An 18,230-nucleotide genomic window follows, 5' to 3' on the forward strand; every position below is an offset into this window, starting at 1 on the left:
AATCCAAAAGGCAAGAGCAGGGTCGAGGCACAGGAAGTCAGTCCGTGAACGCTGGAGAATTACTTGCTGTTGGGCTTTCATAATCTGGCACTGGAGGAGAGCAGAGAAGGAGAATATATAGGGCCCAGCCCAGGTGTAGGGGAGGTAATCAACTGAGGACACAGGTGATGAGAATGATAATTACTGGCAAGAGGCATGGCATGGCAAACACAGGCAAGATTATTACAAGATGCATTTGTTTTTGTGTGCGTACACGTTCACAAACACGCCTCACTCCTTTTTTTGGCTGCCATAGAAACGTACATGGAACTCTTTTCTTCACAGAATCTTTCCCCCACCAGAACCACATCTGTTGGCATTCTCACAAACAATCACAACATTAGTTCAAACATATACAGAAGTTCTCTCGCAGCTCTAATATACACTGCTCAAAAAAAGTAAAGGGAACACTTAAACAACACAATATACCTCCAAGTAAATCAAACTTCTGTGAAAGCAAACTGTCCACTTCGGAAGCAACACTGATTGGCAATCACTTTCACATGCTGCTGTGCAAATTGAATAGACAACAGGTGGAAATTATTGGCAATTAGTAAGACACACTCAATAAAGCAGTGGTTCTGCAGGTGGGGACCACCGACCACCTCTCAGTACCCATGCTTTCTGGCTGATGTTGGTGGTGCTTTCACACTCGTGGTAGCATGAGACGGACTCTACAACCCACACAAGTGGCTCAGGTAGTGCAGCTCATCCAGGATGGCACATCAATGCGAGCTGTGGCAAGAAGGTTTGCTGTGTCTGTCAGCGTAGTGTCCAGAGGCTGGAGGCGCTACCAGGAGACAGGCAAGTACACCAGGAGATGTGGAGGAGGCTGTAGGAGGACAACAACCCAGCAGCAGGACCGCTACCTCCACCTTTGTGCAAGGATGAACAGGAGGAGCACTGCCAGAGCCCTGCAGAATGACTTCCAGCAGGCCACAAATGTGCATGTGTCTGCACAAACCATTAGAAACCGACTCCATGAGGGCCCGACGTCCACAGATGGGGGTTGTACTCGCAGCCCTACACCGTGTGGGATGCTTGGCATTTGCCAGAGAACACCAGGATTGGCAAATTCGCCACTGGTGCCCTGAGCTCTTCACAGATGAAAGCAGGTTCACACTGAGCACATGTGACAGACGTGACAGAGTCTGGAGACGCCGTGGAGAGCCATCTGCTGCCTGCAACATCCTTCAGCTTGACCGGTTTGGCAGTGGGTCAGTAATGGTGTGGGGTGGCATTTCTTTGGAGGGCCGCACAGCCCTCCATGTGCTCGCCAGAGGTAGCACGACTGCCATTAGGTACCGAGATGAGATCATTAGACCCCCTGTGAGACCATATGCTGGTGTGGTTGGCCCTGGGTTCCTCCTCATACAGGACAATGCTAGTCCTCATGTGGCTGGAGTGTGTCAGCAGTTCCTGCAAGATGAAGACATTGAAGCTATGGACTGGCCTGCTCAATCTCCAGACCTGAATCTGATTGAGCACATCTGGGACATCATGTCTCGCTCCATCCAACAACGTCACGTTGCACCACAGACTGTCCAGGAGTTGGCGGATGTTTTAGTCCAGGTCTGGGAGGAGATCCCTCAGGAGACCATCCGCCACCTCATCAGGAGCATGCCCAGGTGTTGTAGGGAGGTCATACAGGCACGTGGAGGCCACAGACAATACTGAGTCTCATTTTGACGTGTTTGAAGGACATTACATCAAAGTTGGATCAGCCTGTAGTGTGTTTTTCCACTTTAATTTTGTTCGTGACTCCAAATCCAGGCCTCCATTGGTTAATAAATTTGATTTCCATTGATGATTTTTGTGTTTTTGTTGTCAGCACATTCAGCTTTGTACAGAACAAAGTAGTCAATGAGAATATTTCATCCATTCAGATCTAGGATGTGTTATTTGAGTGTTCCCTTTATTTTTTTGAGCAGTGTACACAGGTTTTTGGGGCCTTGCTGACACAATAATATACTGATTTTGAGGGGGCTCAATTAGATCTTGGATTATGACAATGGTGATGAGAAACGAGGCCAAGATCCTGACATACAAGATGCTATAGAGAAGAAAGTGTCAAAAGTTGAAGACAACACAGAATATGATTGTTGTTGTTTGTTTTACAGTCTTCAAACATTAATTTTATCATAAGGTAAGTTTTCAGATGTAATTTTGGGCTTACATATGTATTTTTGGAAATTATTTAAAAACATTTGTCCTTGATAAACTTTGACACAAAGTGATAAATAACACATTTCATTTGTAAATGTATTGTGGTCAAAGTAGACTATAATTAGTTTTTTTTAAATTCAAAAATAAGTAAATTGAGGTCAATGAGACCTACAGGCTATAAAAATTAAACATCCATCCATTTTCTTTATTCACTTGTTTCATTCAGGGCCACGAGGAAGGTGGTGTTTTTCTCCAGCACTCCAGGCCTTTCCATACTCCATGAGGAGTCACAAAGTCAGCTCTCAGTCGCATCAACCTATGAACTTAAAAAGACCGTGCAGAGACACAGGCAGCTCTTTGTGGCTGTGGTGGCCGGGAGGAAGTGCGCCTCGGGCGGGCAGCATTGGGACTCATTCCCCTCGTTCGCTCATTATTGTGCACCATTTGCAAATGCCAAACAATGTGTACTATCTCAGTCTGTTTAATAAACACGTCCAGTTGGTGTAAGGGAAGCAAAAATCTGTACAAGAACAGGAGAGCTGAGAAGCCGGTGGGAAGAAACCCATTTTAACGATGTAGGAGGAGGAAGGACGTTCCCAGGGGTTCTGATCCCAGTGTCTCGTGGACTATGTAAGGTGTGCACAAAAACAAATGGCTCACAACTACATGACTGCGAACTGAGTTTGTGACTTCTTATGGAGTATGCTGGAACCTTCACTGTGGGAGTGGCAGGGGAGGACACAAGTCCATCACAGGGTGACATACAGACAAATGAGACAAACAACCATTCACACTCTCACTCACACCTAGGGACAATTTAGAGTTACCAATGATCCTAACATGCATGTTTTTCACTTGGAGAAAACTCACACACACACGGGAAGAACATGCAAACTCCACACAGAAAGGCGCCGAAAAGGAGATCCTGCAAACTCCTTACTATGAGGCGACATCTCTGTGCCGCCCACAGCTCAAAGAACCAATCTGAAAATCTTCATTTGCACTGCTGATTACAAAATAAGTCCATAAAAAAGATCTGTCATAGCTTTAGGTGAGAATATATGTAACATCATGGATTTATGATCAGACATATTGGAGCAGTATTTTTTGACTGGGAACACAGAATCAATCAACAAGTAATAAACAAAAGAGAAGGGTTAATTGTAATTATTTTATGTTGTGCCTTTGAATGCTCATTTAACCACATTGTGTAATGTACAGTATGTACAGTATGTTTAGCTTTTTTTTCTTTATTGTGATGATGTTTTTTGGTGTTTCTCTGACCTGAGGCCAGTTTTATCTCCAACGCAGTGCGTATCAGGGCCATCAGGGTGGAGGTGAAGTGAACCGTGTTGTCATCAGCAATGGGCATGTTCATTTTGACAAGGCGCTGAAGAGAGGGTGAAGTAACAGATGTCAGATTAAACAGTCATTAAACTTCCTGATAAGAACAAACAATCCACCCAGAGAATTCTGTCTGTGTGCTACTGCGGTGAAGTTCTCTCAATAAACTCCTTTGTTTTTTTTGCTGAATTTGTTTTATGAAGTTTGGTCATAATATAAAATCCAAGTCACACTCAGTCTAGCACACAAAAAGTCTTCTCTACAAGTACATACAGACAAACTAGACATTCACATTCACTTCTATTGGCTACAGTATGCACTATGTTGCAAGTCAAAGTGCACTGGTGCAAGACTGACATTGACTGAAAGAAAGGTGACAGAAGGCATGTAACGCATAACCATGAAGGTGCCTCGACAGTTGCAGGAGCTCGACTCTGAGGTTGCCCCCCTAGCAATCAACTTGAGAGTAAAGGAGGATGAAAATGCTGTACATGTAAAGTGGCAGGTACCAGTAAAAAGTGTCCATTCCACCAAGCTGGGATAACCTCAGCAGGAAGACTCAGAGTTAATTTCATACAAAAGCTAATGGCACCATTTGATACATGTGGAATACTGTGAGATTGTTGCTGTAAGAGTTGAGCTCCCCCTGAACACAGAAAGCATTCACCTAATGTGTTGTGGCAGTGCAGAGAGTAAGGACCAGAGTCAGAATGAGACGGGAATGGAGAGCTGAGGGCCCAACACTCATACACATATACACACATATAACTACACTAATTTACACATGAGCACACACTCAGCAAGCACAAATATCCAAGCATAAATGAGAAAAAACAATATTAGCAGTGAGCATTTAGGTTCTTTTCAGATGGTGGATACAGGAAACTGTTGGATAATTGAGCACTTTGCTGTGTCTTAAAATAATAGTTGGACAATGCATCAAGTAGTGTCACCCGAGACCAGATTTGGCATTCTACTGCATGAGACTGGCAATTGTTCCTTCTTGTTGCACTGTCAAACCCCTATTACAGATGTTATTAAAAATATAAAGAAGAAAAAAATATCTATTACATAGAAAGTTTGAACAGCTATGTTTCTAAATTGTTATTTGCAGAATTCCAATAAAAAAGGCAGATGATGTGACCATTTGTCAAATAGGATTAAAAAAGGGATTAAGATGCTGATTCAGACAGGTAAAGAGATGCTCAAGTTCTTTAGGACTAATGGAGAAATGTTCACACAAAAAATGAGCTCGACTGTGATTTTCCAACTTTAACAAAATAAAGACCATAATGATGAATCACACAAAAGCCAAAAAGAAGTTGAATCCGAATAATAAATGTCAGTAATAATACAGTATAGTGTGCCAAAAGTAGCAAAAGGAGACATACTGTGTCCACAGTACATTGGACGACACTCACAGATAGCACCTAGTATTTTAAAGCAGCCAGCATCTGGATTTGGCCAAGATTTTTCAATGCCTTATGCATTTACTCCTGTTATTCTTATCTGAACATGCAAAATATGCAAGGTAAGGTTTAAACAACAGAAAGAGCTGAATGTGACAGCCTCCCAGGAGAACATTGTATAGTTTCTGATGCATTAAAGGAAAGAAAAATGCCCTTGATTTAAAAGTGATAATTTAAGGCTGGTCATGCCAATTGCATGACCCTCGTCTTCCACCTGATAGTCTGTATCTCATAATCTCCTCTCTTTTCTTATTTTTTTGTGAAGAAGAAACCTAGGGTAAAGTGGTAAAAAACTTAAGAGGCTCCAATTGTGTGGCTATTCTTATTGCCACACAATTATATACTAATGAAAACATTTACAGTACCTTGTGAAAGTATTAATATTTCTTGAACTTTTCTACTTTGTGTCCTGTTACATTCACAAGGCCACCATCCTGCATGTTTTCCTTGTTTCTCTGCTCCAACACACCTGATTCAGAGGTTAAATCACCTCTTCATGTTCTGCAGAAGCCTGTTAATCACCCATTGATTCAAATCAGGTGTGTTGGAGCAGAGAAACAAGTAAAACATGCAGGATGGTGGCCCTGAGGACCAGGATTGGAGACCACTGTGATAGACTTAAAACAAAGTAGCATGTAATTGTGAAGTGGAAGAAAAATGATTTACAGTTTTCAAAATCTTTTACAAAAACAAAAAATCAGAAAAGTGTGGTGTGCGTTTGTATTCAGCTCCTCTGAGCCAGTTCTTTGTGGAACCATGTTTCACTGCAATTCTAGTTGCAAGTCTCTACCTCTTTGCAAAACAGCTGCAGCTCAGTCTGATTAGACGGATACTGTCTGTGAACTCTTGCCACATATTCCCAGTTGGATTCAGTTCTGGACTTTGACTGGGCCATTCTAATACATGAATATGCTTTGACCTGTCCCAGATCAAAGTCTTTTAGTCTTACCTGAGTAGAGCAGCATCTTCCAGATGTTTGCAGTGTTCCTACAGGACTTGTGTCAAACTGCAAACAGGCCTTCTTCTGACTTTCTTTCAACAATGGCTTCCTTCTTGCCCTTCTTCAATGAAGGACAGACTTGTGAAGAGCACATCTAACAGCTGTCCTGTGGACAGATTGTCCCTCCTTAGCTGTGGATCTCTGCAGCTCCTCCAGAGTTACCATGGGCTTCTTGGCTGCTTCTTAGATTAATGCTCCCCTCACCTGGCCGGTCAGTTTAGGTGGATGATCATTTCTTTTAGAGATGAGCCATACTTACACTGATTGACTGAACAGAGCTGTATGAGAAGTTCAAAGCTTTGGATATTGTTTTATAATGTAGCCCTGTTTTAAGAATAACTTTATACCAGACCTGTCTAGTGTGTTCCTTGGTCTTCGTGATGCTGTTTGATCACTAATGTTTTGCAACAAAGCTCTGAGGCTCACAGAACAGGTGGCTATATTCAAATTACACACAGATGGTCCCTATTTACTAATCAGGTGACTCCTAAAGGCGACTGGTAATTGGTGGTGAGGAAAGGGGGCTGAATACAAATGCATGTCACGTTTTTTCAGATTTTTATTTGTAAAATATTTTAAAGCATTTTCCTTCCACTTTGTTGTAACATAACAAAATGCTGAGAAGTTCAAGGACTATGATTTCTTTCACTAAGCACTGTCTGAATAACATGCAACCAATCTGCAAATACTACATCCTGTAAGTAGGAGTTATGCACTGAAATGGGCTGGGACACATGAGATCCACTCACACTGTAAGGTACAACATACCTACAGCATGTGATAAAGATTTTCCAATCCCTTTTGTGTATATTTAAACACATGGTAACAGATAGTTTTACTGGTTTAGATATCCAGATACAAATCATATCTTAATAACAAGTAGATACTGAGTTTAAAGAAGTGTTTCTATAAATGCTGTGCCACACTAGCATTTTAGGCTCCACACACATTTCTCATGGTTGACAGACTGAGATGACATGAGTGAAAAAATGGGAGGGAATATGCAGCGAAGGTGGACGCACAAACTGCATTTTGCACAAAGGGTATTTCCCCTACAGAAAAAAGACAACAAAAGCCACAAACTGCATATCCACACACAGACACCCACACACAAAAACACACTGCTCCACAAAATAAAACCCAAACTAGATAGTTCCATTTAAGGGAAATAGAGATAATGTAGAGCAAATTATTTCCATGAACATTACAATTCTTTGTGAAATTCTGTTTCGTTACCATTATTTATGATGGGCATTACCCCACAAAAGCTGCTACGCTCAACAGCAACAAAAGAAAAGTGCGGCAAAAATCCGGTCAGGGTTTACACCAAAAATATCAGAGCAATAGCAAATCAAAGTAAACAAAGAAGGGAACACTGGAGAGCACAGACATTGGCTTGAGTTTACTCCAAATGGGAGAAAGGTTGTCGAGCACAGGGAGGAAGGTGAAAGAAGAGTAGGGTCTACCTTGTAGGCGACTCTTGGTGGACATTTCTTTCCCAAACCTAAGGGTGGGGACATGTGGAGCAGCATCTGATACATATCGAGGTACTTGATACGGCCACTTCACAGGGTTGAAAATCAAACATAAAGAGAATGCAAACAGAGAAGGACGGGGAAGAAATCAACAGGAGAATAATGGAGAGGAAAAACAGAAATCTGTTGTCAATAGATTTCCTAGAGTGAGATGTAGGGCAGATGCCATCCTTGGCCACTATGTCAGGGCACAAAGATGCATCACTGTGGAGCTCAGGATCCCTGAGAGGAAAGATGGAATGATAAAGAGTGAGTCTGGTCAGAGAAGAGAGGAGGGGAGAGTAAGATGGGTTGGCCCAACACGCAGAATGGTGATGGATTGACAGAGAAATGACAGCTTTGTAATGAGAATGCCTGCTCCAGCATGCTTGCAGACATCCCACTGGTACTTCAATCAGGGTGCACGGAGACAAAGGTTTCAATGCCAGCCGGGACTGTTCTGTTTCTGCTTTGAGCCTGGTTTTCCATTGACCTGCATCTTCGTAAAACCCCAAATAACTTTCAAAAGACATTTTGAGCTAATCTAAGTCTACTGACCACATTTCATTCATGCAGAAATGTGACATTTTTAACATATAAAATAGTATGTAAAATGCTTCTGCTTTCTAAATATACAGACAAAAAGCTGGCATGGCAGGTAGCATGTTGGTACAATGCCACAGCTTTGAAAGCTTTGTTTCCTCTTCGGCATTATCAACCAAAGCCAGACAGTTTGGAGGGGTGAGTGCTAGTGTACAGGCGATTTCATTGGTGCACAGCCATTCAATAAAACGTCTCTTGGCATAGAGGTACACAAAGCACCCTACTGATGGAAATGTCTGGTAATTTGCAAACCTTGTATGCTACCCTATTAGGGCAGTTCTTTCCTAAGCCAAGGGGGGGTGAGATAACACGCAACAAATAGTACATATCCATATAGGAAATCCGTCCGCTGCGAAAAAAAACAAGCACATACATAAACGTTCAGGACAGCTTCAAGTTAAACAATATTTATCAGTGGGCTCACTTCATACAACAAGGTATAAGAACGAAGCCTGGGTTAGGAGGATTTGCTTAGTCTCCTTAGCCACAAACAAGGATGGGAGAAATGAGGTTAGGGTATTTATTCTCTCCACTTTTACAGTGTAAACTGTTTGCAGAGCCCCCAAAGAGAGCGTTAAACGTACCAAGCAGCGGGGTCATACTCGGCCCAAACCCGGATAAACTCATCGAGGTGATGAGGTCCCAGGATAGAGGAGTCTCTGGTAAGGTACTCAAAGTTATCCATTATGACAGCCACAAACAGGTTCAGCATCTGGAACACAGACAAAAGGTGGTGATTACACTTGGACTGTGGTCTGTTTGCAGAGATTTAATAAAGGACAGCTAATTAAAGTGTTGCTTTACGCATTAGTAAATTTTAACATGACAGATTACTGATGATTGATGATGATTTAGCAGTGATATGGTTTAGAAATGCTACAGATACTGGCAAAAGCCACCTACTAAGGCAACAAACTGAATTTAAAAATAACTAAAAATTACCAAATTTTTAAAAATATTTTGATTACTTTGAAAATCTCACAGGAGAAATCTAGATTTAGGCTCTCTAACTGGTGTGCAGAACAACACTCAGAAAATACCTAAATGAACTTAAACTAATACGGGTATGTACAAATTAATGCACATCAATATACAGTCCTGTGAGACGAACTATCCTGATAACTTCATCAAGACAAATTTAACCCTCTCAAAGCAGACGTTGCAGATTTGCAACAGCGAATTGCATATACCTAATTACTCCACATTCATATTTTATGAGCCTTATTTTACTCAGATGATCATTTCCCCAAATATTTGATTTTTCCTGTTACTAAAACTTAATTTGAGCCTGAGAGGGTTAACTGTTAACACGTTGACAGTACTACATGAGTGTATTGCCACTGACCAGGAAGGAACACAAGAATATAAAGGAGACGAAGTAGAAGTAGGCAAAATCACTGCCGCAGTCCTTCCCATGGGTCCCAGACAGCTCGTCGCACGGTCGATGGCTCAGACAAGATAACATGATCTCGTGCCAGGCCTCTCCGGTTGCACTCCTGATGTAGATTTGAAAAAACAAAAGTTCTCAAACTTGATATGCAAAGGTCCAGATCTGACTTCTAGATGAGAACAAACATCTGGAACAACTAGTGATAAGCAAATTGCTTTTATTACATGTGTATACAACTTACAACCAAAAGCAATGGTTCAGCTCTAACTTTTGATGGGCACTGTCATTTTCTAAGAAAATTTAAACAAAATTTAACTAAATTAATTAGTTTTCATGCCTCAGCAAATAAAATGCAATTGTTTTCACACAAGAATAAACATGTTATGAAAATGGAACTTAAAGGCAACAAGACACTTTAACATGAAAAGGATTGAGGTACAGATGTTACAGATGTTCTGAGATGGGTAAAGTACAAAACTATCGATTGTGAAAAATGGCACCGCCTGCCATTAATGAGCCTAAACCTCGGCCAATAAAACACTTCTGTTCTTCATGACTTCAACTGTCTCTGAGTAAATTTGCCATGTGTCCCTCATGCTGGACTGGGGCTAAACCAGTGGTGACCAGTCCTGGTCCTGCTGGGTCACCATCCTGCACTTCGACGGGTCTATAACTTCTGCAAAAGCCTGTTTATCATTCATTTATTCAAATCACCCGTGTTAAAGCAGAAAAAACATCTAAATTCAGTCAAGAGATCAAGGATAAAAAAAAATCCTTGCACAAAAAAATGTAGATGTTTCTAATTTAGTGATTAATAAATAAATGATTAACAGGGTTCTGCAAAACTTGAAGACCTGGTTCTCGATTTTCTCACATGAGTTGAAGGTGCACAATCTTGTCACATGAATTTAAAACATGCTAAAAATTTGTGCAACAATTTTTCATCTCGATACAATTACAGAGTCACTACAGGCTTCTCAAACTTGTCTCAAACCCATCTTCATGTTGCTGTGGGCGTCTCCAACCCACCTTAAGAGAACACAAGCTTTAAGCCCGGTGAGGTACTACTTTAGGTTTACCTTCTTTGCACATTTACCATAATTTCCAGACTATAAGCCGCTACTTTTTGCACAAGCTTTGAGCCCTGCGGCTTTTAGTCCGGTGTGGCTAATGTATGAACAAAACAGGATTTTCCCCTAATTTTAGCTTGAGTGGCTAATATTCAGGTGCGCCTTGTAGTCCGGAAAATACGGTACATTATGTCAACACAATAACTCCTCCTTCTGTGCTGCCTTATTGATAAAGACGCTGACAGAGGTCACTGACCTCACTCTCTCGTGCTTACAGCACTACACATGGAAAACATTTACCTTTAGCTGACTTTGTAAGGCTGACATTAAGCCAAATAACTAAGGAGCATCAACGTTGCATCATACGTGCTTGGGCTGTCAACATTATAACAGCTTCATCTTTATCTCTGACCAGTATTGGCAGAAAAAAATCTAAAATATATTATATTTTACAAAACTAACAATTTATTGATAAGAATGAAACATTTTTTGAATGTAGTAAACATATACTTCATGCAGTCCTGACAGGTAAACGTGTGGGCCGGGTCCAGAGTACAGATTTTAAGAATTTACACTAAAGAAAAGTTGACGTGAATCAGTTCAGATAAGAGCTTGACATTTATTTGAAAAATGATGCTGCTTTTTAAAATAAAGTTCTTAAAAATGCTGTCTGAAAAAAATACATTTTCATTGATGATCAAGTTTGGACAAAAAGCTATCAAACAAACTAATACCAAATAAAGATGGTATCAAACAATGTTTAAATAGCCTTGTGAATTAAAAAAATGTAAAAAGATATTTAATGTGGCCACCTTTACCTGAACAGCAGCATGAGCGCCTGGAGGAAAGTGCGGAAGTTGTTGTGGTGGTTGATAGCTGTGTCTTCATTCAGGTCAATGTTACCAAACACCTACAGGAGTAGGGATGTAAGCGCAACATGACATTTTGCAGTTAATGTTGTAGCCTGAATCAGCCCACATATAACTGTAACAACAGCTCACCTGCATCCCAATGATGGCATATATAAAGAACAGCATGGCGATCAGCAGACAAACATACGGCAGAGCCTAAAGGGAACAACAGGAAACCATAAACACTTAATCTTTTATTTCCACTCTGAATGATTCCAGTCAGTTTGTGAACAATGTGAATGTGTGTTCACATTCTGTTAATATGTGAGCGCACCTTAAAAGACTGGACGAAGGTCCACAGCAGGATGCGGATGGTGTAGCCCTGCCTCAGCAGCTTGATGAGGCGAGCGGCTCGAAAAAGCCTCAGGAAGCTCAAATTCAGCAGCCTGTCCTGTTGGACACAAGCAGGACATCAAGTCCTTTCTGCATCAACCAAACATAATCTTAAAATGATACAACACACCTCATAACTCTTCACCTGTTAAAAATCATCAGATCATTATCGCCTGTGTCTGTGCTAAGCAAACACATCTTGTAAGATGTTGCAGAATCGCAGATGATCTTAGTTTAAAACTCTGTATGCATAACCAGCCAGTAAGCCTTTCAGAGACAGGACACTTTGGCTACATGGTAAGGGACGTGATGGTGGAGGTCCTCAGTCATCCAGGACATGGTCATCCTAGCAGGTTCAATCAAAAGCAACTGGACTGACTCTCTTCTCATCCAAGGAGCTTTCTCAGTTTAAACTGAAAAGTATGATATTTCAAACTTTTAAACTGTAGTTTGTTGCTCTATTTTTGGGAGCATTCAAATCCCTGTCCTTTCCTTAGCTCCCGGGGGCTTTTAGGGTTAGGGTCTTTTTTATCTGAGTCTTTGTTTTGGTGACGAGTATAAATATGTAAATTAATGTAAAACTGTCTGGGGATTAAAGTCAAAGTTGCACTATTTTTATTAAACAGGTAAAATTTAACACCTCCTCCTCTGTTTATTGGTGATGTTTCTTGTTTAACAAAGATGACCCTTTTTATGCCTTTGTCAAACCATCTATCTTACACAACTCAGATGGTTTGGGCTGATTGCAAGGATGAAGCACCTCACTTTATTTTTATTTATTGTAATTTTTAGGGGAGGGGCTGTTATAGTTTCCAATACTGTTATTGCCCACTGGCTAAGGCAAAAGCGTTAATGTTTTTGCCCGTGTTTCTGTGTGTGCATGTGTTCATTTGTCTGTCAAGTTAGTTAAATATCTCAACATTTTTAATGGAACTCATTCATAGCTGACTAACTTCTGGAGTAACCCCAATTCAAGAAGCCACCACAGCTTATCAATATCAGCCAAAACAAAGATGGCTCTAACTCATCTGAGTCAGTTTTATTGAGCTATAAGTTCTTTACTTCTCATTACAAGATGATTAAGGTTTAAAACTAATATGCAAATATGCATTCTTGTAAGGAATACTGGGTCTTTAATTAAGAAATGTAATACTTACAAGCTGGAAGACACATTCAGAGCAAAAAAAAATATATTTTTTTGGCAATAATCAAACAAGTATACTGTCAAAAGGTTGAAAACAGCAACAGAAAGTCACTCACCGTAGTCTAATGATGTTTTGGAGCAGGGCATGGCAACATCAGTGATGAGAATCAACAAATAATGTTGAGGGACGTTGGAGGACAAACAGAAAGACACAAACAAATAAAGAGAGAAAAGACAGAGGAGGAAGGGAGGAAAGGCAGGAAAACAGGAACAATTATATTGCTCAACGTAAACAGATACCAGTCAACAAATACACACAAATAAACCATCAATACACTCGTGTTCAGAGGTAAACACAGTGTTTGCTGATGTTGCTTGTATAAAGCTCAGTGTGCACTGGTTATGGCCCATCTTATTATCACATCATCAGTATTGAATGAATATAGTATGTTCTTATGGTGTGGGGTTAAATGTGAGGGAATGAGGCGCTCTTACATTGATTTCAGTTACCAGGATGTCAGTGATGCTGCCCAACACTGTCACAAAGTCAAACACGTTCCAGGCATCCTTCAGATAATTCTGGAGAAAACAGTAGTGGCAAATCATCAGCTGCTAATTGTCTTCTGAGTAATTTAGAGGTGCTGTGCTCCTGGTACTCACCAGTGGCCCAAAAGCAATGATCTTGAGGATGCACTCAAGAGAGAAGAGAGTGGTGAACACTATGTTGAGGTACTTGAGCATTGCATCATAATAGTCCGGAGCTCCATGGAACTGGAAAACAGAAACAAATGCTGCTTCATGAAGCACTTTTCTAAATAAACCTTTCCTCGCTGAGTAGTGTTTGTAATCCTGGTCCTCAGGGCTCACTGTCCTGTTTAAGGTGGTTTTCCTTTCCAGTATATCCAATTTAAAGAAACAAATAACCTCAACAGCTTTGTTATAAAGTGCTGCAAAAGTCTGTAAGGACACATTAAATTAATACAGGTCTTTAAAGGAAACTATACTCAAGAAAATCCTAACCACTCACCCTGTCTGGTAAAATGACAGTAAAACACAAAAAAATGCTGCAATCACACTAAATAGACAGAAGCAAAAGGAAATATGCTGCAAAAACTCTAAATGAAACCCGTCTAATGAAACAATTCAACAATAACTCTTGGTCAGAATTTCACAGGACATGGAGCTTATATTCATTCCTTTTGCATCTGTCTATTTTGTGTGATTGCAGTATTTTTCTTTTGCTGCATTTTTTCTTTGCATTCATTTTTTTTGTGTTTATGTGTTTGTTGCACATTTAACCGTTTGCAGTTCATTCCACAATTTGCTGTTTGTTTATTTGGTTGCTGTCCATTTGTGCCTGTCGATTACCGTCCAACTGACCTTAAGAAGCACAAAAGTCAATTTTACTGATATTAAGCTAAGATTTGGTGTGATAGGAGCTGAGGGTCATGCTCACATGCTCTATGCACTACACAAGTCAACACTGACTGTTTGTTAGCAAAAAATCTGTTCAATCATCATATGGTTTTTGGTGAAATTCTCAGAAAATCATCGCTGCCTCTACATCTACACCTCATAATATTTGAAATCCACCCAATTACAAATTGCTGATACAGCTAATTGATATTAACCAACAAAAAAATAGTTGTAACGGAGTCAGTTTTATAAATATCGAGCTGAGATATTGAGATATTGTTTGTCCACATTTTGGACCAAGTTAAGTGAAATAGTTGTTCCTGATAGATTCATGCATAACAGTATAACATAACAATGGGAACAATCTTCTCATTTAATTCCTAATAAAAAAACACAAGAAACATTTGGGATGGTTCAAAAACTTGAACTTTAACATTCCATAGAAATAAAAAATAAAATCCAGTACTGATTTCATTAAAAAGCAGAAAAGGCTTTTCAAAACGAATCCTCTTTACAGGCTCCTACCTTCATCATGAGAACAACTGTGTTGAGAGCGATCATAATCATAATGGAGTACTCAAACGGAGCTGACACAACAAATTTCCACATCCTGTACTGGAATGACTGTGTGTCCTCAGGCATATACCGGGTCAAAGGTTTGGCATTTATGGCAAAGTCAATACAAGCCCTCTGCAAAAAACAAAACAAGAATGTTACTGCAGTATACTTGATGGTTTTTATTATTTTGCTGAAATATTCAACTATGTAAGACAATTAGAAATGCTCCTTTGTGTTTTTACTGATGTGAACAACTATCACATATTAAAACTGATTAATGTAGCCAGCATGAACAGTTTGGTGTCTCAGTGCTTCACCTCGTTCTTTTCCAAGCTGCACTCAGACAGAGCCTTGTCTCCCTGCTCCTGGAAGGTGATAATGATCAAAGCAACAAAGATGTTGACAAAGAAGAAAGGGAAGACCACAAAGTAGACCACATAGAAGATGGACATTTCTATCCGGTAGCCTGGACTGGGGCCCTGGTCTTCAAAGGTGGCGTCCACAGAGTGCTTCAAAACACTGTAAGGAAATAAATCAGGGAGTGATATATAGAAATATACTGATTCCACTGAAAGGCAAACGCTACAGTACTTTGTAACAACTACAAATTAAAACAATTAAACTAATGCCAAAGCCAGATGCTAACTTTACATGGTTGAAAAGAATCATTAAAATGAAGTTTTGTGCTTACAGCACTGTAAAATAAAAAGTCTCAAGTAACCTCATGTATGAATCCTCATTGAACTGGGCTGTTCTAAAACTTACGTTGGCCAGCCCTCCCCTGTGGAGACGGTGAAGAGAGTCAGAAATGCCCACAGCACATTGTCATAATGGAACTCGTATTTTTTCCACTCTCTGGGCATTGCTGCCACCTCATCTTTATCATAGTCTAGGAATTGTCCTCTGGAAAATATGAAGTAGTGACAGGCGTTAGGCTGGTACATGTCAACATTTGACACTTTACAATTTCAACAATATTGAGGTAAGTGATGAAAATGTTAGGGAGGTTAGACCGACTTGCAGTCCTTCTCCAGGGTTTTGGACTCATCAGTGCAATAGAAGAATTTCCCTTTGAATAGCTGAACTGCAATAACAGCAAAAATGAACATGAAGAGGATGTAAACGATGAGAATGTTCAGTACGTTCTTCAAAGAGTTGACCACGCAGTCAAACACCGCCTGAGGACACAGAGAATACAAATTTTATATCAGCATAGTAAGAGGATGCATTTGCATTACAGTAATTGCAAATAAAGTTTTCTGTACTGCCTTCTTAAAAACAGTTGCCAATAAATATCAAATCTCCGCAGCAAGGAATACAAAGAACAATCCAGGTGACCAGGCAGGATAAAGGGTATAAGCAGTATGCAGAATAAATACTTTCTAACAAAACCTTTAAATATTAATACAATTACAGGTAAGATAAAAATGAAGGGTGAGAGTAAAATAAAAGACAAAGAAGAGAAGTTCATATAATTTATCTGTAGGTAGAGGTATTTGACATAGTTAAACAGTAACAATTAAAACAAAATGTTTACATTAGGCTCCATCACTGCAACTAATTTAGTTTAATGTAAAAAAGTCATACCATGTACAATACAGCCATAAGAAAAAAAGGTCCACCCTCTTTCAATTCTAGGATTTCTTCTATCAGAACACTATAAAACAATCTGGTCCTTAACAGGATCAAAGATTATTCAAATATAAGCTCAAGTGTAAAACAGATAACAGAGTACATCATGTCATTAGTTAATAAACAAAACAAAGTTAAAACAGACAGACTGTGTGAAGAAAACTCAGTCTGCTCTTGCTGTAGGGAAGCTAAGTGCTGTTGATCAGATGCACTGTTCTGATGTCCACCAGATCTCTGTCCTCAGCTTCTTGTCCATCTCTGATACACCCGACAACTGCAGAGTCATCTGAATATTTCTGTAGATGACAGCAGTCTGAAGAAGAAGATTATATAGTCGGTCACACACTCAGTCATGGCATTGATGTCCTCTCCATGTGGCTTGCAAAGAGAAATCCAATCAGTAGCATCAAAACAACCCTGTAGGGCTTCTTCAGCTTCCTGTGACCACTTTCTCACAGTCCTTTTTGTAACAGGTAGTCTCTGGACAAGGGGTTTATATTGTGAGCAGAGAAAAACAAGGTTGTGATCTGATTTACCCAGAGGAGACTTGCTTTGGAAATATATGAATCATTGACATTTGTGTAAAACAAATCCAATGTCTTGTTTGTCAGCTGACAAACTGTTGAAACGTTTGCAGTGTGGCAGAGAGTGAGGCGTGATTAAAATCACCAGATATTGCCATAAAAGAATTGGGGTGTTGTGTCTGTATCTTAGCAACGATGGAACTGATGACATCACATGCATTGTTGGCAACAGCTGAGGGTGGAATGTAAACAGCCACCAAAACAACACCGGTGAACTCTCTTGGCAAATAATATGGACGAAAACTTACTGCCAATAGTGCAATGTCAGGACTGCAGAGACGACACTTCACAGTAACATGTCCTGGGTGACACCATCTGTTGTTGACAAGCACTGCCAATCCACCTCCTTTCATTTTCCTGCTACTTATTAAATCTCGATCTGCCCGTATAGTCAGGAAGCCCGGCAGAGAGATGTTGGAGTCGGGGATATGATCCTGCAGCTATGTCTCAGTAAAACACATAATACTACATTCCCTATACTCTTGCTGGGTTCTTCTCAGGGCTTGAAGTTCATCCAACTTGTTACCAAAAGATCTCACGTTGCCCATGATGATGGATGGCAGAGATGGTTTGAACTTCCTCCTTCTCGCTCTCCTCTTTGCTCCTGCTCTGGATCCACGATGCCTCCTTTTCAATTCCTCTGGGATTTCTAGCTTCAGCTGTTGTATTATTTCTGCTTCTGCAATGTTAATCAGCTGCTCCCTGTTGTAAACCACCCTGTTGCTATGGTTACGCATCACGACAAAAAGCACTGTCAGGAACGGTGGAGGTGGAGACGGAGGCAAACCCAGAACGCAGACTCATGGTAATGAACAGAAAACTAATTTATTAAACTAAGAAACAAAACGAAAACAAAAAGCTGACAGGTGACATGATTAGCAGGCTTTGACAGGTGTAAGTGGGCGTGGCAGGAATGCAGAGAGAGAAATAGACTGAGGAGGAATGAGAAAGTGAAAAACACGAAAACAGGAACTAAACACAAACCAATAAACTAAATCAGAAATAAAACAAAACACAGAAAAAACCCAAATCACCACAGAACCCCCCCCCCCCCCCC

General features: G+C 40.3%; 1 protein-coding gene across 9 annotated transcripts in view; it reads right to left on the reverse strand.

Moving 5' to 3' along the window:
* Nucleotides 1-18,230, reverse strand: part of cacna1ba (calcium channel, voltage-dependent, N type, alpha 1B subunit, a) — a 168,826-nt gene that overhangs the window by 20,167 nt on the left and 130,429 nt on the right. For 8 of the 9 annotated variants that reach the window (XM_017432700.3, XM_037976826.1, XM_037976825.1 and 5 more), the window contains 14 exons: nt 15,975-16,135; nt 15,723-15,860; nt 15,275-15,476; nt 14,925-15,089; nt 13,644-13,754; nt 13,479-13,562; nt 13,100-13,105; nt 11,781-11,897; nt 11,597-11,662; nt 11,414-11,505; nt 9,481-9,631; nt 8,720-8,847; nt 7,485-7,581; nt 3,490-3,595 (listed from right to left, as the gene is read on the reverse strand). In XM_017432700.3, coding sequence (XP_017288189.1) covers nt 3,490-3,595; nt 7,485-7,581; nt 8,720-8,847; nt 9,481-9,631; nt 11,414-11,505; nt 11,597-11,662; nt 11,781-11,897; nt 13,100-13,105; nt 13,479-13,562; nt 13,644-13,754; nt 14,925-15,089; nt 15,275-15,476; nt 15,723-15,860; nt 15,975-16,135 — 1,624 coding nt within the window. Of the gene's footprint in view, nt 1-3,489; nt 3,596-7,484; nt 7,582-8,387; nt 8,485-8,719; nt 8,848-9,480; nt 9,632-11,413; nt 11,506-11,596; nt 11,663-11,780; nt 11,898-13,099; nt 13,106-13,478; nt 13,563-13,643; nt 13,755-14,924; nt 15,090-15,274; nt 15,477-15,722; nt 15,861-15,974; nt 16,136-18,230 lie in introns of all 9 variants that reach the window. The other variant, XM_037976818.1, reaches the window with a different exon arrangement.

Source organism: Kryptolebias marmoratus, linkage group LG1 (genome assembly GCF_001649575.2).
Source record: "Kryptolebias marmoratus isolate JLee-2015 linkage group LG1, ASM164957v2, whole genome shotgun sequence".
Classification (NCBI taxonomy): Eukaryota; Metazoa; Chordata; class Actinopteri; order Cyprinodontiformes; family Rivulidae; genus Kryptolebias; species Kryptolebias marmoratus.